The sequence below is a fragment of the Nerophis lumbriciformis genome, linkage group LG15 (assembly GCF_033978685.3).
Source record: "Nerophis lumbriciformis linkage group LG15, RoL_Nlum_v2.1, whole genome shotgun sequence".
NCBI lineage: Eukaryota > Metazoa > Chordata > Actinopteri > Syngnathiformes > Syngnathidae > Nerophis > Nerophis lumbriciformis.
Window position 1 is genome coordinate 32,852,647 of NC_084562.2, and position 25,010 is coordinate 32,877,656.

At 40.8% G+C, this 25,010-nt stretch overlaps 1 protein-coding gene across 1 annotated transcript in view; it reads left to right on the plus strand.

Moving 5' to 3' along the window:
- The first annotated feature begins 12,476 nt into the window (after window positions 1-12,476).
- The window catches only part of serinc4 (serine incorporator 4), a 167,730-nt gene continuing 155,196 nt past the window's right edge, over window positions 12,477-25,010 (plus strand). The window contains exon 1 of the mRNA XM_061975084.1: window positions 12,477-12,651. Within this exon, the coding sequence (XP_061831068.1) occupies window positions 12,625-12,651 (27 nt within the window). The 5' untranslated portion in view covers window positions 12,477-12,624. The remainder of the gene's footprint in view (window positions 12,652-25,010) is intronic.

The window sequence follows — 25,010 nt, forward strand, 5'->3', positions numbered from 1 at the left end:
TTAGCCAATAAACGTTATCTTACATTCAAAACTTACCCTTCTTTGTGCAACTTCAAATGTTGAACGTTGTTGCGTCTCCGTCTGTAATATTCGAACTTTTATACCCGAACGAAACCAACTTTGGCATAATTGTTGCGTTGTTTGACAACTTGTTCGGTGGTTGTCCTGCAATTTGATTGGATGAATGCTGCGTGATGAAAACAACATAGATCTAATTTGATTGGCTATTGTACTGAGAGCACACCAGCTGACAGGAACAACACGCTGATAGACAGACGAAGAAAATGAAAAATACGGAGCGCTCCCAAATAACTTTTTAAGCGTTGGATTTTGGGGAAAGTAGCAAGTCATGTCAAGTCATGTCAAGTCAAAAGGCTCAAGTCCAAGTGAAGTCACAAGTCATTGATGTTAAAGTCTAAGTCGAGTTGCAAGTCTTTTTACATTTTGTCAAGTCGAGTCTAAAGTCATCAAATTCATGACTCGAGTCTGACTCGAGTCCAAGTCATGTGACTCGAGTCCACACCTCTGCTTTATACTACATAAAAAGTAACGTAAAATAACGCAGTAACGCATCATGTAGTAACGGTAACTGAGTTACTAAATATAAAAAAATAACGCTGTTAAGGTGTTTGAGCTTCGTGGAGTTCTTTATGCGTGCACATGAATGACACTTTCATCGAGTCTGTTCATCAACGTCCTCTTGCACGAGGAGACTTTTTTTAATTCTTCTTCTTGAACACAACACACAACTGCACCAGAGCGCCCCAAGTGGGGAACATGCGCTATAACAGCCAACCTCCACAACAAGCCACACAGAGCAAGAGCGCAGATCAATCTTAACACCCCCACTAGCTATTAGCTCACTGTGTTAAAACAATATGTAAACAATATTTCAAGAACATCTTCCATGAAATGAATGAACTGCCTTCACACAAAGTTGCACAATAGCCTGATGTGCTACGTCTGTCTGTTTCATTTGATGCCCAACTTGCATCACAGTAAACTGTCAGACCGAGTCTTTCAGTTACATTCTTCTTGAAGTTAAGTCCTTGTTCTGATGTACCTTTTAGGTATCTGAATACATGTTTCACTGTATTCCAATGTTCCATAGTAGGTTCATTAAAGTGTTGAGATAGTTTACTCACAACAAAGCTTATGTCAGGTCGAGTGCATGTTGATAAGTAAATTAAACTTCCCACTGCTTCTCTGTACTGTCTTGGTTGTTTCAACTTTTCAGCATTTTCTGCGTAATCAAGTTTTGGTTCACAAGGAGTTTCTCTTGGTTTACAATTTTCCATATCAAACCTTTGTAAAACCTTTTTCACATATCTCTCTTGTGACTTTTTGACTAGTCCATTTGTTTGTGCAAAGTCTATTCCTAAGAAATGTTTTAGGATTCCCAAATCCTTCATTTTGAATCTCTGAGTTAACATTCTTTTTACATCCTGCATTGATTTTTCACTTGAAGCAGCTAAAATAAGGTCATCTACCCAAATAATAAGTACCGTATTTTCCGCACCATAAGCCGCCCCGTGTTATAAGCCGCGCCTTCAATGAACGGCATATTTCAAAACTTTGTCCACCTATAAGCCGCCCCGTGTTATAAGCCGCATCTAACTGCGCTACAGGGAATGTCAAAAAAACAGTCAGATAGGTCAGTTAAACTTTAATAATATATTAAAAACCAGCGTTCTAACAACTCTGTTCACTCCCAAAATGTACGGTAATGTGCAAATGTGCAATCACAAACATAGTAAAATTCAAAATAGTGCAGAGCAATAGCAATAACTTAATGTTGCTCGAACGTTAATGTCACAACACACAAAATAAACATAACACTCACTTTCTGAAGTTATTCTTCATTCATAAATCCCTCGAATTCTTCTCCTACGGTGTCCGAATTAAAAAGTTGGGCGAATACGGGATCCAAAATGGCCGGCTCCGTCTCGTCGAAGTCATCAGAGTCAGTGTCGCTGTTGTTTTTCCAGCAGTTCCGTGAATCCTGCCTTCCGGAAAGCTCGGACCACAGTTGAGACCGAAATATCCGCCCAGGCATTTACGATCCACTGGCAGATGTTGGCGTATGTCGTCCGGCGCTGTCTCCCTGTCTTAGTGAATGTGTGTTCGCCTTCGGTCATCCATTGTTCCCATGCCGTTCGCAGTCATGCTTTAAATGCCCTGTTGACACCAATATCGAGCGGTTGGAGTTCTTTGGTTAGTCCACCCGGAATGACGGCGAGTGTTGTATTTGTGTGCTTCACTTGTTTTTTGACACCATCTGGGATGTGGGCGCGCATGGAGTCGTATATCAACATGGACGGAGCTGCGTGAAAAAAGCCACCCGGCCTCTTCGCGTAAACTTCCCTTAACCACTCGCTCATCTTTTCTTCATCCATCCATCCCTTCGAGTTAGCTTTTATGATGACGCCGGCTGGAAAGTTCTCTTTTGGCAAGGTCTTCCTTTTGAATATCACCATGGGTGGAAGTTTCTGGCCATTAGCATGGCAAGCTAGAACCACAGTGTGTCGCTTAGTAGGAGCCATTTTGTGGTCTTTACAGATGTAAACACACAAAGGAAATGAAACGTAATACCCGCGCGCTTCTTCTTCTATGGGGGCGGGTGCTTACCTTGGCGGTTGCTTACCGTAGAAGAAGAAGCACTTCCTCTTCTACGGGGAAAAAAGATGGCGGCTGTTTACCGTAGTTGCGAGACCTAAACTTTATGAAAATGAATCTTAATATTAATCCATATATAAAGCGCACCGGGTTATAAGCCGCACTGTCAGCTTTTGAGTAAATTTGTGGTTTTTAGGTGCGGCTAATAGTGTGGAAAATACGGTATTACCTTTTGACCATATTTTTCTCTTGTGTACACACAATGATCTGCTTCATTTTGCACAAAGTCATTTTCACATAAATGGGTGTGTAACACTGTATTCCAGTTTCTGCCCGACTGTTTGAGTCCATACAATGATTTGTTCAGTTTACATACCAGTTTTTCACCAGTGTTAGAGTTTTTCTCGTATCCTTGTGGTTGTTCTAAATAGATTTCACAGTCTATGGGTGCGTGCAGATACGCGGTCTTCACGTCCATCTGATGTAAGATTAGGTCCTCCTGTGCCGCCTTCTGCATGAGAATTCTTACACTTAACATGTCAGCTGTCGGTGAAAACGTCTCTTCGTAATCAGTTCCTACTTTCTGGTCGTATCCTTTGGCAACAAATCTCGCCTTATATTTATTAGATCCATCTGTGTCTGTTTTGAGTGCATAAACCCACTTCGCTTTTAAAGCTCGCTTACCTGGTGGTAAGTCAGTCAACTGGAATGTGTCATTTTCCACTAGTGAGTTCATCTCCTCATCCATGGCGTTTTTCCAGTGCATTGACTTGGATGATAACACGGCTTCCTGATAAGTTTCTGGAATGTCACAAACTGCTCGATAACAGAAATCAACGCATGTTTGTAATCTGTCCAATGAATCATCAGTCTCAAAATCTTGTAAATAAACTGGCTTTTGTTTTATCCTGAATGGATTCTTTCTGATTTCTGTTTCGGCATTTACCGCTGACTGTTCCACATCTTCCTGCTCATTTAAATCCTCAGTTCTGTTTTCAGGTTGAACTCTGTCCTCATCCTTCTGGTCACTGTCACAGACTACATTGTCTCTGTTTCCAATGTCATGTCCTGCGTATGGCTCCAAAGTTTGTGTCTCTCTCTCTACACTTGTTTTGGTTGCGAATCTCACCAATCTGATCTTTTGGACCTTTTCCATTTCTGGATAATATACAAGGAAGGCTGGGCTGTTTTTATCATATCCTATGAAAATGCCCTGCTCACTTTTGGAGTCTAGTTTTCCTTTTTCTTGTTTGTAACTAAAACATGTAGACCCAAACTTTTGCATTTGTGACACATTTGGTACTTTTCCTGTAAGTAACTCATATGCTGTTTTCTTTGTCCGTCTATTGTAACACCTGTTTCTAACATGAGCTGCTGTTTGAATGGCATAGTTCCACAAATAGTTTGGTAGTTTGCTTTCTATCAGTAAGCATCTAGCCATGTCAAACAGTGTTCGCCATTCTCTCTCTGCTGTGCCATTTTGGTGTGGCGAATAAGGCGCTGACGTCTCATGTCTTATTTTGTTCTTTGTTAGTAACATTTGGAACTCTGTTTGTAAACTCAGTGCCGTTGTCTGAACGTATACACTTCACATCTCCATAGGGTCCTACATCTGCTAAGAACTTTTCTGTTGCAGCTACTGCATCACTTTTTGACTTAAGGAAATATACTAATACAGCACCTGAATAGTCATCTGTGAAACATTGTGCGTATTTGTGTCCTTCTATGCTTTCAGTTTTCATTGGCCCTGCTAGGTCTGTATGGATTAACTCCAGGGGTTTATTTGCTTTAGCATCTAGCTCCCTATTTCTCGTTTGGGTAAACTTGCCTTTTGTACATATTTCACACATCTGATCTGGCTTAACAACATTTCCCTTAATTACCATACCTTTGACCACAGTTTGGAGTTTGATTACATCATCATAGTTGCAGTGCCCTAGAATCTCGTGCCATGTTTGTACGTCATGACAAACTTTACACTGATCTTCATTTGCATCAACAGTTGGTAGATAATATAGCTTCTCATTTTCGTTTATGTTAAATCTGTTACCATCTTTAGTGATCATGTGGCTCTCTCCTTTCTTGAAAGTTATGGTTGCTCCTTCGTCGGCTGCTCTCGCCACTGAAAAGATGTTGTGGGGATATGAGGGCATGTACAGAGCATTTCGTAGTTGTGCCCTGTGCTGTCGTCCATCGCTGTCCACTAGATGTATCGTTGCTGTTCCTCTTCCTTGGGCCATTCCACTGCATCTTGTCCCATCAGCTAGTTCCACTGAATGAGTCTCTGGTTGAAAAGTGTTGTCAAAGCTTGTAAAGTTATTTACATCATTTACAATGTGGGATGTCGCTCCTGCATCCACCATAATGCCTTTCATCTTTATTTTGGGTGCTGACTCACTTTCTTCTTGTGCCGCTTTGAAGAGGTAATCATTGGATTGTTCATCCGTAACCTTTCTGACATTGTCTCGTTTATCTTTCTTTTTGCATATGGTTTCTTGGTGTGTGTTGCTCTTACAAAAGTTGCACCACACTTTTCGGATACACATTCTTGCTCTGTGTCCTTTTAATCCACATTTGAAACATGTCAGATCTCCATCTTCACTTCTACTTTGAGTGCTGCTGGTGTACTTCTTCTGGATATTTCTATCTTGTTTTGTGAACGTTTTCATCACATTGTCTGTTGGCTCAGCAGTACTAATTTTCTCTGACTCTTCGTAAATACGTAATCTTCTTTTGAAATCTGAAAATGTCACATTGTCTTCATTTTGCGTTACATGTACAGCTAATGGCTTGTAAGAGTCAGGTAGGCCTCCAAGAATCATGGCTATGATCAGACTATCACTGAGAGTCTCACCGGCATCACGAAGTGCTGTAATCAGGTTTTCTGCTCTGATGATGTAGTCCGTAGTTGACTCTCTGTCTGCGTTCCGTAGTTTTGTCAAGGACGTGTACAGGTTGATTATTCGTGGCTTGCTTTTTCCTGAGTAATGGTCCCTCAGTATTTTCAGTGCTTTCCTGCCATCGTATGCAGCATCATGTCTTATTAAAGACAAGCTTTTATCATCGATCAACCTGATGAGCTCTGCATAGCAGTCTGGATGTTATGATCCGCTGCCCGGATCATATTTTTGTTTTTGTTTTCAAGTCACTTGTGTTTTCAGCACCTCTTGAGTTTGTTTCTGTTGCCATGACGGCAGATATTAGTCACCTGCCTCTGGTTAGTGTCCCGGACGCGCACCTGTTGCCCGGGCACTAATCAGAGGGCTATTTAGTTTACGCGCTGGCCTCACTCGGTCTGTTGGTTTTGTTTGCTCCTACGCAACAAGTTACGCTTTTGGTTTCTCTCATAGTCTACAGTTTTGATATTAGCATCTTTTGGCTACCGTCTTGTTTTCCGTGCCGTGGTGCACCGCGCAGCATTTTGTTCTGCAATCAGAATAAATCATTTATTCTCACCTGCAAGCCGCTTCCTGACATCCCTCTGCATCTTGAAAAGACGACCTCCGGCATCACAATGCCACGCAACCGTAACACTAGATTCTTTATTCTCTCCGCTGCTGCTTGCTCTTCTCCTACTGGTTCATTTAGAACAGTGTCTTTCAACTTTAAAATATGTAAGTGTCCCAAAACTCTTGCTTCCCAAAGGTCATACTTGCTTTCGGATCCATCAAAGTACAGTTGCGGGGATACTGCTCCAGTAGTACGAGCCGCCATATTTGTTTAAGCTCCGCACTTTAGCGCTATGCTATGCTAATTAGCTCAAACTTTACCGCGGTTACTTCTTCTTCGAGGGTACACGCTACTTTATTGGCTGAAGTCACTTTTATGCTCCGTGTAATACTTCACATTTGCAATACCTTTATCCTTGGTCAAGCAGTTCTCCTCTGTTAGCTCAAGTCCACACCTGCAAACTTTCTTGGCTTCTCTGTCCGTGCGTCGACTCAACGCTACCTGGCCTTGTTTGCTTGAGTTGGCTGGAATCTCTGGGGTTCCTGGGCACCATAACCTGTTAAGGTGTTTGAGCTTAATGGAGTTCTTTATGCGTGCACATGAACGACACTTTCATCGAGTCCGATCATCAACGTCCTCTCACCGAGGATACTTTATTCTTCTTCTCCTGTTGAACACACAACTGCTGCGGTGTTAAACACTACACAGCACCAGAGCGCCCCAAGTGGAGAACATGCGCTACAACATCCAACCTATACAACAAAGCTACACAGAGTAAGAGCGCAGATATATACAATCTTAACAGGACCCATTACCTCCCTGCTTGGCACTCAGCATCAAGGGTTGGAATTGGGGGTTAAATCACCAAAAAATGATTCCCGGGCGCGGAACCGCTGCTGCCTACTGCTCCCCTCACCTCCCAGGGGGTGAACAAGGGGATGGGTCAAATGCAGAGGACACATTTCACCACACTTAGTGTGTGTGTGACAATCATTGGTACTTGAACTTGAACTTTAACTAATTATTTCTACTGTTTATAATTCGCCATTGAATTGTTGATTCATTTTGAAACATAAACATGACTACAAGATTTTTGTTATTTCATGCTATAAATCACAAATGGCTATTCATCCATCCATCCATCAATTTTCTACCGCTTGTCCCTTTCGCGGTTGCGGGAGGTGCTAGAGCCTATCTCAGCTGCATTCGGGCTGTAGGCGGGGTACACACTGGACAGATAATAGCTAATAAAATAAAACAATTTTGTAACTTTATAATCTTTGCAGTTTTCTGGGGTGTCAAAAGTTGCTTCTGTTTATGACAAATGTGAAGGTTTTAACCAAAATCTAACCCAGGGGCCTCCAAACTTTTTGACTCAGGCGCCGCATTGGGTTCAAACAATATATATATATATATATATATATATATATATATATATATATATATATATATATATATATATATTCCCCGCGCACTAATTAACTGAAAGAGCGCACACTTTGCCGATGATGTCACGTTATCGATGGGAAAATGCATTTTTAGACAATATGGTTTGCCTGAGCGACTAGGAGACACCGAGAGTAACAAGCAGAGGTGGGACCAAGTCATTGTTTTGCAAGTCACAAGTAAGTCTCAAGTCTTTGCCCTCAAGTCCGAATCAAGTCCCGAGTCAAGACAGACAAGCCCCGAGTCAAGTCCAAAGTCAAGACTGGAAAGTCTCAAGTCAAGTCCTAAGTCCTGCATTTTGAGTTTCGAGTCCTTTCAAGTCCTTTTAACCACAGACTAATATATTAACACAGATTGTGTATGCTTTTCAAACGCTGTATTTATTTATTAAAACAAGTGCATTTTAAATTGCAGGAAAGAACATTGTGCTGACATTGCACTTTATAATAGCACTATTAACCAGTCATTTTAAACATTAACTCATTCCTTTACAGAACAAACACATTGAAAAATAAAGTGCAAATGTACTTATTTGTACAAAAGTGTTAACATTGAAAAAACATGACATATACGTGAACATAACAAAAAAGTTGTACTTTTTATATGTCAGGGCCCTATGCTGCATTGCATTTGCAAAAGACCAAATTAGCCAAGAGTCTGTCAGTCATTTGTGCACGATGGGGGCGTAGTATGATGCCACCATGGCTGAAAACCCGATCCACTGGAGCACTGGAGGCAGGCACTGCCAAGACTCTCATGGCCACTCGGAACAGTGAAGGAAGAGTCTTCATGTTCAATGCCCAGAACAAAAGGGGGGAGAGAGTTGTTTTGGGTTGGTGCACTACTTGTAAGTGTATCTTGTGTTTTTTATGTTGATTTAATTAAAAAAAGAAAACAAAAACAAAAAGATTTCTTGTGCGGCCCGATACCAATCGATCCACGGACCAGTACCGGGCCGCGGCCCGGTGGTTGGGGACCAATGAGGTAAACAACCAACAGTATGTCAGAAAGCTAGCTAGAACAGTACACATATTCATAATATAGTATACATTTGAACTGACCTTTATTTGACTATTTTTGTCTTTTTTTAGGTGGCTAAAATACGCGGTGCTGCTGACCGCCGTCTAACGTTACGTGTGATATATTGACTAACGTAACCCTGCTTAAAAAAAATCACTGAACAAAAAGTATGAATAAGGTAGTGAACTGCAACAGATTCCCGTGTTTGCAATAACGTTATAACGTTAGCAGTGAGTTTACAGCCTCACTGATTTAACTACACAGCAAATAAAAGTCACGTTACTTAGCCAATAAACGTTATCTTACATTCAAAACTTACCGTTCTTTGTGCAACTTCAAATGCCGGACGAAGTTGGAAGTTGTTGCCTCTCCATCAGTAATTTTCGAACCGCATGTGTTGCATACTGCAAACCGTTTTGTGTTGACCACCTTGTAATTTTTATACCCAAACAAAATTATTTTAGGTATCATTTTTTGTTCACTGGCGTGTGGTTTGGACATGTCTTCTTCGTTGGTTGTCCTGCAATTTGATTGGATGAATGCTGTGTGATGAAAACAAAGTAGATCTAATTTGATTGGCTGTTGTACTGAGAGCACACCAGCTGACACACGCAACGCTGATAGACAAGTACACAATGAAAAATACGGAGCCCTCCCGAATAACTTTTTCATTTTTGGGTTTTGGGGAAAGTAGCAAGTCATGTCAAGTCATGTCAATTCAAAAGGCTCAAGTCCAAGTGAAGTCACAAGTCATTGATGTTAAAGTCTAAGTCGAGTTGCAAGTCTTTTTACATTTTGTCAAGTCGAGTCTAAAGTCATCAAATTCATGACTTGAGTCTGACTCGAGTCCAAGTCATGTGACTCGAGTCCACACCTCTGGTAACAAGCGGTAGAAAATGGATTAGAAAGGACAGATTTTAAAAACATATTTTAATAAAAAATAAAATAAAACATTTAAACTTGGGACTTCCTGCAGGCCGGATTTTGGACGCTGGCGGGCCATATCTGGCCTGCGGGCCGTAGTTTGGGGCCCACTGATCTAGTCTGAATGCTGAAATGCATTTTGTGTCGGGGGGTTGAACCGTCCATCAGGACTTTGTTGTGTGGCTGTGGTTTGGATTTAAGCCACTGGACGAAAGGCAGGAGAATGTGTTTTGTAGGGAGTGTCAGAAACCCGTGGCTACAAAAAGTTTGAGCACAACAAAGCTATTCCACCACCTTCTACAGTTACACCCAATATAGTACGAAGAGTACATACAACTTTTTGGCACAACAGTGCCAGTGTAATCCACTTCCCCAGCACAAAACATAAACAATGCACACTGCAAGCTTCAGTATCACGCGTAGTGCCTTATGAGAAAACCAGCAAAAGGTGGAGCGATCGCATAACACATTGCTGAAGATCTAGTTTCCATTTCCACCGTCGAGTGCGACGGGTTTCTGTTTTATGTATACATGATATGTAAATGTACATGATTTTTCTATTTTACTTAATGTTATGTAATTATGTGCTACTCAGACAGTTTATTTTCTCTGCTGTTAATACCCATCTTGACTAAGTGGGTTAATAAAAGTGCCACTGACTATTTACAGTACACTTGTCATTCACTTCAATTTCAGTGAATATCGCTCAAAAATGAATATATTTACTGTGGTGTATCCGTTAGACATTAGAGCGGAATATTCGTTAGGTCAGGAAAAAAACACGGAGGCTTTCTCATCCCTACTCCCCTGAAGAGCAGGGAAACCTGCGAAACAGGCTTGAAGGGATGAAATATCCTCCGTGTTTTTTCCTGACCTAACAAATATCCATCCATCCATTTTCTACAGCTTGTCATATCTTTATGTATATTTTCATATGAAAATATATCGACATATATATTGAATATCGAGTTTAAGAAAAATTTATCGAGATATACTTTTTCGTCCATATCGCCCATATACAGTCGTGGTCAAAAGTTTACATACACTTGTGAAGGACATAATGTCATGGCTGTCTTGAGATTCCAATCATTTCTACAACTCTTATTTTTTTCACATTTTCAGTTGACCCATAATAATTTCATACAAGAACTAAACAAATATGTGCTCCAATCACTCTATCACAAAAAAATAAGAGTTGGAGAAATGATTGGAAACTCAAGACAGCCATGACATTATGTTCTTTACAAGTGTATGTAAACTTTTGACCACGACTGTATATATATATCGCAATATACAGGTAAAAGCCAGTAAATTAGAATATTTTGAAAAACGTGATTTATTTCAGTAATTGCATTCAAAAGGTGTAACTTGTACATTATATTTATTCATTGCACACAGACTGATGCATTCAAATGTTTATTTCATTTAATTTTGATGATTTGAAGTGGCAACAAATGAAAATCCAAAATTCCGTGTGTCACAAAATTAGAATATTACTTAAGGCTAATACAAAAAAGGGATTTTTAGAAATGTTGGCCAACTGAAAAGTATGAAAATGAAAAATATGAGCATGTACAATACTCAATACTTGGTTGGAGCTCCTTTTGCCTCAATTACTGCGTTAATGCGGCGTGGCATGGAGTCGATGAGTTTCTGGCACTGCTCAGGTGTTATGAGAGCCCAGGTTGCTCTGATAGTGGCCTTCAACTCTTCTGCGTTTTTGGGTCTGGCATTCTGCATCTTCCTTTTCACAATACCCCACAGATTTTCTATGGGGCTAAGGTCAGGGGAGTTGGCGGGCCAATTTAGAACAGAAATACCATGGTCCGTAAACCAGGCACGGGTAGATTTTGCGCTGTGTGCAGGCGCCAAGTCCTGTTGGAACTTGAAATCTCCATCTCCATAGAGCAGGTCAGCAGCAGGAAGCATGAAGTGCTCTAAAACTTGCTGGTAGACGGCTGCGTTGACCCTGGATCTCAGGAAACAGAGTGGACCGACACCAGCAGATGACATGGCACATGTCTTAATAAGGTTATCCAAAAAATAGTGCTCGATACCGTAGTAGAGCGCAATATATGTATGTGTGGGAAAAAAAATCACAAGACTACTTCATCTCTACAGGCCTGTTTCATGAGGGGGTTCCCTCAATCATCAGGAGATTAATATAAATCTCCTGATGATTGAGGGAACCCCCTCATGAAACAGGCCTGTAGAGATGAAGTAGTCTTGTGATTTTTTTCCCCACACATACATATATATATATATATATATATATATATATATATATATATATATATATATATATATATATATATATATATATATATATATGTATTATATACATGTATATGTATATAATATATATATATATATTATATACATGTATATGTATATGTATGACAAACAGAACTATCAACTTCAAGGCACTGCAATCATACACTTACAGAAAATAAGGTGTGAGTTAAAAAAAATACAAATAATGATTAGAACTGTCAATTCATTTTCTTATGTTGATTCTTAGTTTTGTTGTATTTTTATTTGTTCTACATTGTTGAATGTTAGAGTACCAAAGTTGATCAAAAGACTGAAAGGTTGAGATATTCACAAAGAAACCAAACTAAAAGTTCCTGCACGTGGCATCACTGCTCCACAGTATTCACACAGATCAATGAATACATGATGTTTTTTAATCCTGCGGTTAAAGATCAACGTCTGTGTGACCTTGTTATTGACTGAAAGTTGTTTTGTAAAACAATAATTGGATTATGCAGACTCCCCGTAGTCCAGATTACTTCATTTGCTTCTTGTTCTTTTTCTATATTTAGAGCTTTAATTGTCTTTGGGTTAGAAATCACCTTTTCAACCTCTGCAACAAATAAGATTTCTCCACACATTTCCTGTGTGTACGCCTTTTTAATCCGCCTGACATAATCAGATTAAGAAAAGAGAAAACTGCTTCTCAGGAGGACCGAAAATCACAAGAGTGCTTTCAGTATGCAGTTCTGGGTCCTCCAGGAAATGTGTGTTTATTATTGAGGGAATGGCACAGTGGCTAATAAAACGCTGCTTTCATCACGCCAACCCTTTCATACTTCTTTATGACTGACGGCTGTCAACTTGAGAATTTTTAAAGTTTTTTTTTTCCCCACTTCGAGTCTCAGGGACGTGATGTCAGGACATGTTGTTCTAGCTCAGGTAAGACCTGCTTGGTGGTCATCCTACAAAATGTAGGGCTGGGGCAGAGGACCTAAAACAAATAGTTTATTGTAATGAAACATGGGGCGATAGATGTAGTATGTGGGCCAATGTAGAAATATAAAATACATTTCTATGTCAAGCAGTGTCTTGCATATTTATTAGATACAATTTAAAAGATGAATTTAGAGTACCCTTAACCCTTAGAAACACAAACATATCATTTGTTGCATGTCCCAGCTTACTAAATATACACTTTACATTGGAATATAATCATGAATGTTATAGTTTTACACATCTGTGTAAAAAAAAAACTCCTTATACCAACTATTTTTATTTCTATATTCTATTTTTAGGAAGTACAGTATTGCATTTCATTTTTATGCCGATGATTGCCAGATTTATTTTCCCATGGCACAAAATAACACGGTTCAACGTCTTATTGACTGCCTGCACGACATCAAAGTCTGGCTTTCAGCTAACTTCCTGAGCCTAAATGAAGATAAAACAGAAGTTATGTTGTTCGGTCCAAGTCGCTCTCCCTCCCCCAACGTTGACCTCGGCACTCTGACCCCGTATCTCAGCGACTGTGTCACAAACCTGGGGGTAAAGTTTGACTCAGATTTTAAATTCGAAAAACAAATCAGCAGCGTCGCTCAAAAAAGCTTTTATCAATTACGCCAAATAGCGAAAGTGAAACCGCTTCTATCAAGACATGATCTTGAGAAATTAATCCACGCTTTTATCTCGACTCGTCTTGATTATTGTAATGCCCTGTATGTTGGCATTAGCCAGGCCTCCCTCGCCCGCCTGCAGCTCGTGCAGAACTCTGCTGCTCGTCTGCTAACACAGACCCGCAGACGTGAGCACATCACCCCTATTTTAGCGTCCCTTCACTGGCTCCCTGTGCGTTACCGAATACATTTTAAACTCCTTTTATTTGTTTTTAAATGTCTAAACAACCTCGCGCCAACCTATCTCTCCGACCTCCTTCAGCCTTACTGCCCCACCCGATCCTTAAGATCAGCCGATCAGCTGCTGTTGACGGTCCCTGACACAAGGCTGAAGCTTAGAGGTGACAGAGCTTTCGCCGTTGCTGCTCCCAAGCTCTGGAACGACCTACCCCTGAGTGTTAGACAAGCCTCCTCTCTTCCTGTTTTTAAATCTCTCTTAAAAACATACTTTTATTCCATGGCTTTTAACACTGAGTGATATCCATCCTGCAATGGCGCCCCATAATACACCTGCTGTGATCCTGTTTTTCTGTTTTTATTAATTCTATTTTAATTATTTATTTTTTATCGTGTTCTGTTTGTGTTGTGTTGTGTTTGCTCGGTACTCGTTTTATCTTTTAACCTGCTCATTGTACAGCACTTTGGCTACCCCTGTGGTAAATTTTAAATGTGCTTTATAAATAAAGTTGATTTGATTTGATTTGAACTATATTTTAATTTCTTTATTCATTTATTTATTTTTTAATCACACTTTATTTGTGTCAGTAGGTTTTGAACTCAGTGGTGTTACCCTTGTGTCCAAACCTTTTCCACCTAGGGCTGCATACAAAATAGTGCCACTTTATTACAGTTTGTACATCAAAGATACCAAACCAACACAATGAAGGGCAGTCAATATATGCTAAAATATTTGAACAACGGCCCTGCGATGAGGTGGCGACTTGTCCAGGGTGTACCCCGCCTTCCGCCCGATTGTAGCTGAGATAGGCTCCAGCGCCCCCCGCGACCCCAAAGGGAATAAGCGGTACAAAATGGATGGATATTTGAAACAAAACAGCCACATCTTAGCTTTGTGTTACAGGAAGCAAAGAAAATGAGTGTAATATTTAATCTAAACCCCTTAAAATATTCTTGACTGATATTATTATTATTCCAGCAACTAAAACCTTTTTGAGTACACTTAAAAGAAACGTACATATCCTGCAAGAAATGTGTGCACACGTTGTTCATGACAGGATACACGTATATCGTCAGCGACCACATACAGCGAGACTGTATGTGGTAAACATTTTTTGATATGTGTGTGTGCGTCTGTCTTGTTCTTCTCCCGGATGTTTATATTTTGTCTGTCGAATATGTCGCCGGCCAATAAGTGCATGAAGTTGCATCATTTAGATCCTTTGCAGGCCATTGAAAGGCCAAAAGTAGGTACACTTGTGATTAAATCCCAGCACAGTCCACATTATTATTTGTTATTGTTGAATTGCTGTAATGTGCATATTGTCAACATACTAAACAAAAATGCTATGTGGCTATTTTTCATGTATTTGTGTGCAAAACCATACTTGCCAACCTTGAGACCTCCGATTTCGGATATTAAGATCTAGGGATCTTAATATCTGGTCAGGACACTCCTCACTCTTTTGCCTTCACCTTCATTTTCCATTTTTGCAATCCAGCCTGTGCTTGAAGGCTGAAAAATATTTGTAGTCACGCACTGCCTGTATCACATCCACGAGAGGAATGGACAAAGTTTTTCGTTAAGTAGAATCACAGCTGACCCGGACATTTGAAAGTTCTCTTGCTGTCTGAGAAGTGTTGTATCCCAAATAGCTGCAATCGCCCGTTGCCTTCTCTTAAGATATTGATGTGTGATTTCCTAAAGCGCCTGTACATGTACAAGAAGGAGAAACACGAGCATGTCTGGATGATCCGCCTCCATCTTTGTTATGAAGCTGGCTGTGGCGCGTTCTTTCTGACGTCACTTCCTGTTGTAAAAGATCAATGAGTCCATACAAAGCAAAGTGCCGGAGATTCAAGAAATAGACAGTAGACGGCTGCGTTGACCCTGGATCTCAGGAAACAGAGTGGACCGACACCAGCAGATGACATGGCACCCCAAACCATCACTGATGGTGGAAACTTTACACTAGACTTCAGGCAACGTGGATCCTGTGCCTCTCCTGTCTTCCTCCAGACTCTGGGACCTCGATTTCCAAAGGAAATGCAAAATTTGCTTTCGTCAGAAAACATGACTTTGGACCACTCAGCGGCAGTCCAGCTGGTGTCGGTCCACTCTGTTTCCTGAGATCCAGGGTCAACGCAGCCGTCTACCAGCAAGTTTTAGAGCACTTCATGCTTCCTGCTGCTGACCTGCTCTATGGAGATGGAGATTTCAAGTTCCAACAGGACTTGGCGCCTGCACACAGCGCAAAATCTACCCGTGCCTGGTTTACGGACCATGGTATTTCTGTTCTAAATTGGCCCGCCAACTCCCCTGACCTTAGCCCCATAGAAAATCTGTGGGGTATTGTGAAAAGGAAGATGCAGAATGCCAGACCCAAAAACGCAGAAGAGTTGAAGGCCACTATCAGAGCAACCTGGGCTCTCATAACACCTGAGCAGTGCCAGAAACTCATCGACTCCATGCCACGCCGCATTAACGCAGTAATTGAGGCAAAAGGAGCTCCAACCAAGTATTGAGTATTGTACATGCTCATATTTTTCATTTTCATACTTTTCAGTTGGCCAACATTTCTAAAAATCCCTTTTTTGTATTAGCCTTAAGTAATATTCTAATTTTGTGACACACGGAATTTTGGATTTTCATTTGTTGCCACTTCAAATCATCAAAATTAAATGAAATAAACATTTGAATGCATCAGTCTGTGTGCAATGAATAAATATAATGTACAAGTTACACTTTTTGAATGCAATTACTGAAATAAATCAAGTTTTTCAAAATATTCTAATTTACTGGCTTTTACCTGTATAGATAACTTACTTTGACAAGCAAAAATATATTTTTGTGTAAAAAGATACTTATCTTTTCTGCCAGATGGAAATGATAAGTGCTTCCTGAATTTATGGTCCTATGACAAATATTGTGCACAGTTACCTAGATACAAGGGGTGGGTCAACTTACCCACTGACTCTTCTTACCCCACTCTCCCTAACTATAAATGATCACTGATAGCTGATTATCCCGATACTTACAAAACCCAAAACAAGTGAAGTTGGCACGTTGTGTAAATCGTAAATAAAAACAGAATACAATGATTTGCAAATCCTTTTCAACCTATATTCAATCAACCTATATTCAAACTGAAAGGTATGTACAGGTTTTGGAGCAACATATGTTGCCATCCAAGCAACGTTATCATGGACGCTTCTGCTTATTTCAGCAAGACAATGCCAAGCCACGTGTTACAACAGCATGCTTCATAGTAAAAGAGTGCGGGTTCTAGACTGGCCTTCCTGTAGTCCAGACCTGTCCCTCATTGAAAATGTGTGGCGCAATATGAAGCCTAAACCGTTGAACAACTTAAGCTGTACATCAAGCAAGAATGGGAAATAATTCCACCTGTAAAGCTTCAAAAATTGGTTTCTTCAGTTCTCAAACGCTTACTGAGTGTTGTTAAAAGGAAAGGCCATGTAACACAGTGGTAAAAATGCCCCTGTGCCAACTTTTTTGCAATGTGTTGGTGCCATTAAATTCTAGGTTAAAGGATTATTTGCAAAAAAAATAATTAGTTTCTCAGTTCGAACATTAAATATCTTGTCTTTGCAGTCTATTCAATTGAATATAAGTTGAAAAGGATTTGCAAATCAGTGTATTCTTTTTTTATTTACGATTTACACAACGTGCCAACTTCACTGGTTTTGGGGTTTGTACATTTGAATATAAGCAGTGTGAGCGAAAAAAAATGGGAAGCTGTCTGGTAAACAGATCCAGCGTTAGTGAACCACTAAGCTTCATGTAGCAGTATTGCTACGTGCTGAACAAGATATACAAACTACGAACATAATAAAAGAGTCAAAATACAATCAAATAAAGTGACATTTTAATCTGAGTGACAAGAGTAGATCTTCCAATACACCAGTGGATTTAATGACTGTTGTCATGTTCACCTTTCTTCTTAGCACAACTTGATGGTAAAATACTTGCATACTCTTTACTGTGATGATTTTGTGAATGCTTTACTAAATTAAGGTATTAAAATATATTTTGAACGCTGCTGACGCCCTTTGCTGCATAATTTGCATTTGGCTACACTCTTTTTCACCCAGCTGAACGGCACTATAGGCTAATAAAGACTAATGCTCTGGCAACCGTGTTAGCACCTTACTTTGCAAATGATTTGGTATTCGATCTGTAGATAAGTTCTTTGCAACTTTGCAAATCACGTGTTTATCGCATGCTGTGAAGCTGTGAAGACTGTTCAAGTGTTGTCGTAGTTCTACTCTGGTGACCGAGTTGTCAAAGCTTGGATTAGAGCCAGCAGTTATTGCACATGAATATTGAAAGCATAGATTGAACACATTCTCCGAAGCCACAATTTGCATCCTCTAATTTGCTTTTGTTTGTCCTCGCTGGAACTTCCTCCTCTCCCACAAAGCTGCAGCAATTATCCGACAGTGAAAGGGGCCCCCAGGAATGCTGGCCCATGAGCAACATGTGTTGGTCAAACTAGTTTACGCTCGCTCCTGGTGAAAGGAAATCGGGCTGTGAGATGGACACGTTTTGGTGAATTAGGTGGCATTGTCACAACTTAGTCATTCTTATTCTTAAAATGAGATTAAACGAGTACAATACCTGGATAGATACAGCACATATTCGACATACAGGTAAAAGCCAGTAAATTAGAATATTTTGAAAAACTTGATGTATTTCAGTAATTGCATTCAAAAGGTGTAACTTGTACATTATATTTATTCATTGCACACAGACTGATGCATTCAAATGTTTATTTCATTTAATTTTGATGATTTGAAGTGGCAACAAATGAAAATCCAAAATTCCGTGTGTCACAAAATTAGAATATTACTTAAGGCTAATACAAAAAAGGGATTTTTAGAAATGTTGGCCAACTGAAAAGTATGAAAATGAAAAATATGAGCATGTACAATACTCAATACTTGGTTGGAGCTCCTTTTGCCTCAATTACTGCGTTAATGCGGCGTGGCATGGAGTCGATGAGTTTCTGGCACTGCTCAGGTGTTATGAGAGCCCAGGTTGCTCTGATAGTGGCCTTCAACTCTTCTGCGTTTTTGGGTCTGGCATTCTGCATCTTCCTTTTCACAATACCCCACAGATTTTCTATGGGGCTAAGGTCAGGGGAGTTGGCGGGCCAATTTAGAACAGAAATACCATGGTCCGTAAACCAGGCACGGGTAGATTTTGCGCTGTGTGCAGGGGCCAAGTCCTGTTGGAACTTGAAATCTCCATCTCCATAGAGCAGGTCAGCAGCAGGAAGCATGAAGTGCTCTAAAACTTGCTGGTAGACGGCTGCGTTGACCCTGGATCTCAGGAAACAGAGTGGACCGACACCAGCAGATGACATGGCACCCCAAACCATCACTGATGGTGGAAACTTTACACTAGACTTCAGGCAACGTGGATCCTGTGCCTCTCCTGTCTTCCTCCGGACTCTGGGACCTCGATTTCCAAAGGAAATGCAAAATTTGCATGGTTGGGTGATGGTTTGGGGTGCCATGTCATCTGCTGGTGTCGGTCCACTCTGTTTCCTGAGATCCAGGGTCAACGCAGCCGTCTACCAGCAAGTTTTAGAGCACTTCATGCTTCCTGCTGCTGACCTGCTCTATGGAGATGGAGATTTCAAGTTCCAACAGGACTTGGCGCCTGCACACAGCACAAAATCTACCCGTGCCTGGTTTACGGACCATGGTATTTCTGTTCTAAATTGGCCCGCCAACTCCCCTGACCTTAGCCCCATAGAAAATCTGTGGGGTATTGTGAAAAGGAAGATGCAGAATGCCAGAGCCAAAAACGCAGAAGAGTTGAAGGCCACTATCAGAGCAACCTGGGCTCTCATAACACCTGAGCAGTGCCAGAAACTCATCGACTCCATGCCACGCCGCATTAACGCAGTAATTGAGGCAAAAGGAGCTCCAACCAAGTATTGAGTATTGTACATGCTCATATTTTTCATTTTCATACTTTTCAGTTGGCCAACATTTCTAAAAATCCCTTTTTTGTATTAGCCTTAAGTAATATTCTAATTTTGTGACACACGGAATTTTGGATTTTCATTTGTTGCCACTTCAAATCATCAAAATTAAATGAAATAAACATTTGAATGCATCAGTCTGTGTGCAATGAATAAATATAATGTACAAGTTACACCTTTTGAATGCAATTACTGAAATAAATCAAGTTTTTCAAAATATTCTAATTTACTGGCTTTTACCTGTACATATACGAGGGGTGGGCCATAATCCATATTTTGGTATCGATCCAATACCACAGTGTTTTCAACCTTTTTTGAGCCAAGGCACATTTTTTTCATTGAAGAAATCCGGAGGCACACCACCAGCAGAAATCATTAAAAAAATGAAACTAAGTAGACAATAAAAAGTCGTTGTTGCAATTGTTGGATATGACTTTAAACCATAACCAAGCATGCATCACTATAGCTCTTGTCTCAAAGTAGGTGTACTGTCACCACCTGTCACACCACGCCGTGACTTCTTTTGAGTTTTTTGCTGATTTCCTGTATGTAGTGTTTTAGTTCTTGTCTTGTGCTCCTATTTTGGTGGCTTTTCCTGTTTTGTTGGTATTTTCCTGTTGCAGTTTCATGTCTTCCTTTGAGCGCTGTCATAACGGGGGGAGGGTTCGCAGCTTACTGCGAGGATTGTTCTCCCGGGTAGCAATCGGACTATTTCGGACAAGGCGTGAAGGTAAGAACATATTTAATTATTCAAAATTCTACATCGTGAGATCGACAGGCGGATCGGTGCGGCGTCTTCAGTAATGCGGACGCTGTATCGATCCATTGTGGTGAAGAAGGAGCTGAGCCGGAAGGCAAAGCTCTCGATTTACCGGTCGATCTACGTTCCCATCCTCACCTATGGTCATGAGCTTTGGGTTATGACCGAAAGGACAAGATCACGGGTACAAGCTTAGCGGCACTCGCCTTTTGGTTATTTTTGGTTTAAGCATTAGATACCTTTTTACCTGCACATTGCCTCCTGCTGTCGTCTGCATATTGTGATCACGACAAACCGTGTTCTCGACATCTACATAGCATTTAGCTACCTCTAAGGTAATCCAGGGTAAATCTCACCTAACCTTATCCTTGTCCACACACACACACACAATGGTCGTTTAAGACCCCCTCCGCCCCTCTGTACGCCGGCGCAACACGACCTAGAACGCATGCGCAGAAAATGCGCACGTCATAGTCACCTCCAGTGTTGCTTTGTGTGCAAGTTCTTAAATGTAACTTATCTGAGCAATATCCAGTGTTGTGGTATTTTAATTAACTTGAATCCAGTGTGCTGTGGGGCCCTATTGTAAATTAAATTAATCAAATCTTTGATAAACACGTGAAAGTATACAATGTGATAAAGAACATTTAGCATCAATCAAACTAGTGATCTAGACATCTGGTCAGGACACTCCTCACTTTTTTGCCTTCACCTTCTTTGTCCACTCGTTTTTGGTGACTTTATATACTCTGGACCTAGACGCTGAGTCCGCTGCATACATGGCGGACAATAACTGATAGTCCGCTTTGTCAGTCCAAATGCATTCGATGTTTTCCGCTTTTTTTACGCTGCTGATTTGTTTTTCGAATTTAAAATCTGAGTCAAACTTTACCCCCAGGTTTGTGACAGAGTCGCTGAGATACGGGGTCAGAGTGCCGAGGTCAACGTTGGGGGAGGGAGAGCGACTTGGACCGAACAACATAACTTCTGTTTTATCTTCATTTAGGCTCAGGAAGTTAGCTGAAAGCCAGACTTTGATGTCGTGCAGGCAGTCAATAAGACGTTGAACCGTGTTATTTTGTGCCATGGGAAAATAAATCTGGCAATCATCGGCATAAAAATGAAATGCAATACTGTACTTCCTAAAAATAGAACCAAGGGGGAGAAGGTAAAGCGCAAATAAAATTGGGGCAAGGATTGAGCCCTGGGGGACCCCATGTGGTAAAGGAGCTGTGGACGACATAAAACTGTCTACTTTTACACAAAAACTCCTGTCGGTTAGGTACGACCGGAACCAGTTGAGGGCGGCGCCCTTAATGCCCACACAGTTCTCAAGACGAGTGATTAAGGTGGCGTGGTCGACGGTGTCGAACGCAGCAGACAGATCTAAAAGCACCAGGACAACATATTTACCAGAATCAGTGGACAGGAGGATATCGTTAAAAACTTTTAGAAGCGCTGACTCTGTGCTGTGGAGGGCTTTAAAACCGGACTGGAACAGCTCAGTGATACCATTATCCTCTAAGAAGGGCAACAACTGACTGTAGACAACCTTCTCTAATATTTTGGAAATGTATGGAAGATTAGAGATAGGTCTGAAGTTAGAGAGGAGAGAGGGGTCGAGGCTGGGTTTTTTAAGTAGAGGTCGTACCACTGCATGTTTAAACTCTACTGGAACTATTCCAGAAGAGAGGCTACTATTGATAATGGTTCAATTCCTGCTTCCGTCAAACTAGTCACTGCCGTTGTGTCCTTGGGCAAGAAGCTTCACCCGCCTTGCTCCCAGTGCCGCCCACACCGGTGTATTCAGGCATGTGAGCACTTTTTGAGAAAAAAAAAAAGAAAAATAGGAAAAGTGATGAAAAAATTAGGAAAGTTTTTATCGACACAAAGTCCTGATAGTAATCACGATAGAAACTACGCAAGCCCCGAAAGGAAATTTTGAAAATCAAGACTACAGGTAAAAGCCAGTAAATTAGAATATTTTGAAAAACTTGATTAATTTCAGTAATTGCATTCAAAAGGTGTAACTTGTACATTATATTTATTCATTGCACACAGACTGATGCATTCAAATGTTTATTTCATTTAATTTTGATGATTTGAAGTGGCAACAAATGAAAATCCAAAATTCCGTGTGTCACAAAATTAGAATATTACTTAAGGCTAATACAAAAAAGGGATTTTTAGAAATGTTGGCCAACTGAAAAGTATGAAAATGAAAAATATGAGCATGTACAATACTCAATACTTGGTTGGAGCTCCTTTTGCCTCAATTACTGCGTTAATGCGGTGTGGCATGGAGTCGATGAGTTTCTGGCACTGCTCAGGTGTTATGAGAGCCCAGGTTGCTCTGATAGTGGCCTTCAACTCTTCTGCGTTTTTGGGTCTGGCATTCTGCATCTTCCTTTTCACAATACCCCACAGATTTTCTATGGGGCTAAGGTCAGGGGAGTTGGCGGGCCAATTTAGAACAGAAATACCATGGTCCGTAAACCAGGCACGGGTAGATTTTGCGCTGTGTGCAGGCGCCAAGTCCTGTTGGAACTTGAAATCTCCATCTCCATAGAGCAGGTCAGCAGCAGGAAGCATGAAGTGCTCTAAAACTTGCTGGTAGACGGCTGCGTTGACCCTGGATCTCAGGAAACAGAGTGGACCGACACCAGCAGATGACATGGCACCCCAAACCATCACTGATGGTGGAAACTTTACACTAGATCTCAGGCAACGTGGATCCTGTGCCTCTCCTGTCTTCCTCCAGACTCTGGGACCTCGATTTCCAAAGGAAATGCAAAATTTGCATGGTTGGGTGATGGTTTGGGGTGCCATGTCATCTGCTGGTGTCGGTCCACTCTGTTTCCTGAGATCCAGGGTCAACGCAGCCGTCTACCAGCAAGTTTTAGAGCACTTCATGCTTCCTGCTGCTGACCTGCTCTATGGAGATGGAGATTTCAAGTTCCAACAGGACTTGGCGCCTGCACACAGCGCAAAATCTACCCGTGCCTGGTTTACGGACCATGGTATTTCTGTTCTAAATTGGCCCGCCAACTCCCCTGACCTTAGCCCCATAGAAAATCTGTGGGGTATTGTGAAAAGGAAGATGCAGAATGCCAGAGCCAAAAACGCAGAAGAGTTGAAGGCCACTATCAGAGCAACCTGGGCTCTCATAACACCTGAGCAGTGCCAGAAACTCATCGACTCCATGCCACGCCGCATTAACGCAGTAATTGAGGCAAAAGGAGCTCCAACCAAGTATTGAGTATTGTACATGCTCATATTTTTCATTTTCATACTTTTCAGTTGGCCAACATTTCTAAAAATCCCTTTTTTGTATTAGCCTTAAGTAATATTCTAATTTTGTGACACACGGAATTTTGGATTTTCATTTGTTGCCACTTCAAATCATCAAAATTAAATGAAATAAACATTTGAATGCATCAGTCTGTGTGCAATGAATAAATATAATGTACAAGTTACACCTTTTGAATGCAATTACTGAAATAAATCAAGTTTTTCAAAATATTCTAATTTACTGGCTTTTACCTGTATATTTCCTGCAATTGGCTGCATTACTACACTAAATTTGACCTTTGATTTATTCTCATCCCCCAACCTCTTTTGGCTGTCTTTTTTACACTTACATGGCCCCCTTAATGTACCACAGAATGTTTCGTTTTCTTTAGAATATATTTTACTATCATTATTATCACTGGAAATGTAATGTAAAAATCCATAACATGCATGCAAAAAAACTCAGAATTTTTTTCCTTTTTGGCACTCTATCTTGTAGCCACGCCCCCTCGAGTAACATACTTCCTGTGTTGTGACCTCAGTCTAGATTTGTCACGTGAACAATTTACCTTTTCGCTGGATACTAAAAAATGCTCTGGAACTACAACTAGTTTGGAACTAGCAGTGTTAATATTGTAATAAATATGGTTAGCAGCAAAGTAGGAGACCGTCAATGTTGTCGTTCGGAGAGCGAACGCAGACGACAACAAGTAAGCTAGCTAGATGATGCTAACTAGCGGGCTACTTTCGGCGCCCCTGTCTTCTCCCTGTCCTGCAGTTGAGTGCAGGGTTTAGGCAAAAGGAACAGTGAGTACCTGCGCCTGAGGCAAGCGTTCAACAAATTTTGTTTGGATCCTACAAACCCCGTTTCCATATGAGTTGGGAAATTGTGTTAGATGTCAATATAAACGGAATACAATGATTTGCGAATCCTTTTCAACCCATATTCAATTGAATATGCTCCAAAGACAACATATTTGATGTTCAAACTGATAAACTTTTTTTTTTTTTGCAAATAATCATTAACTTTGGAATTTGATGCCAGCAACACGTGACAAAGAAGTTGGGAAAGGTGACAATAAATACTGATAAAGTTGAGGAATGCTCATCAAACACTTATTTGGAACATCCCACAGGTGAACAGGCAAATTGGGAACAGGTGGGTGCCATGATTGGGTATAAAAGTAGATTCCATGAAATGCTCAGTCATTCACAAACAAGGATGGGGCGAGGGTCACCCCTTTGTCAACAAATGCGTGAGCAAATTGTTGAACAGTTTAAGAAAAACCTTTCTCAACCAGCTATTGCAAGGAATTCAGGGATTTCACCATCTACGGTCCGTAATATCATCAAAGGGTTCAGAGAATCTGGAGAAATCACTGC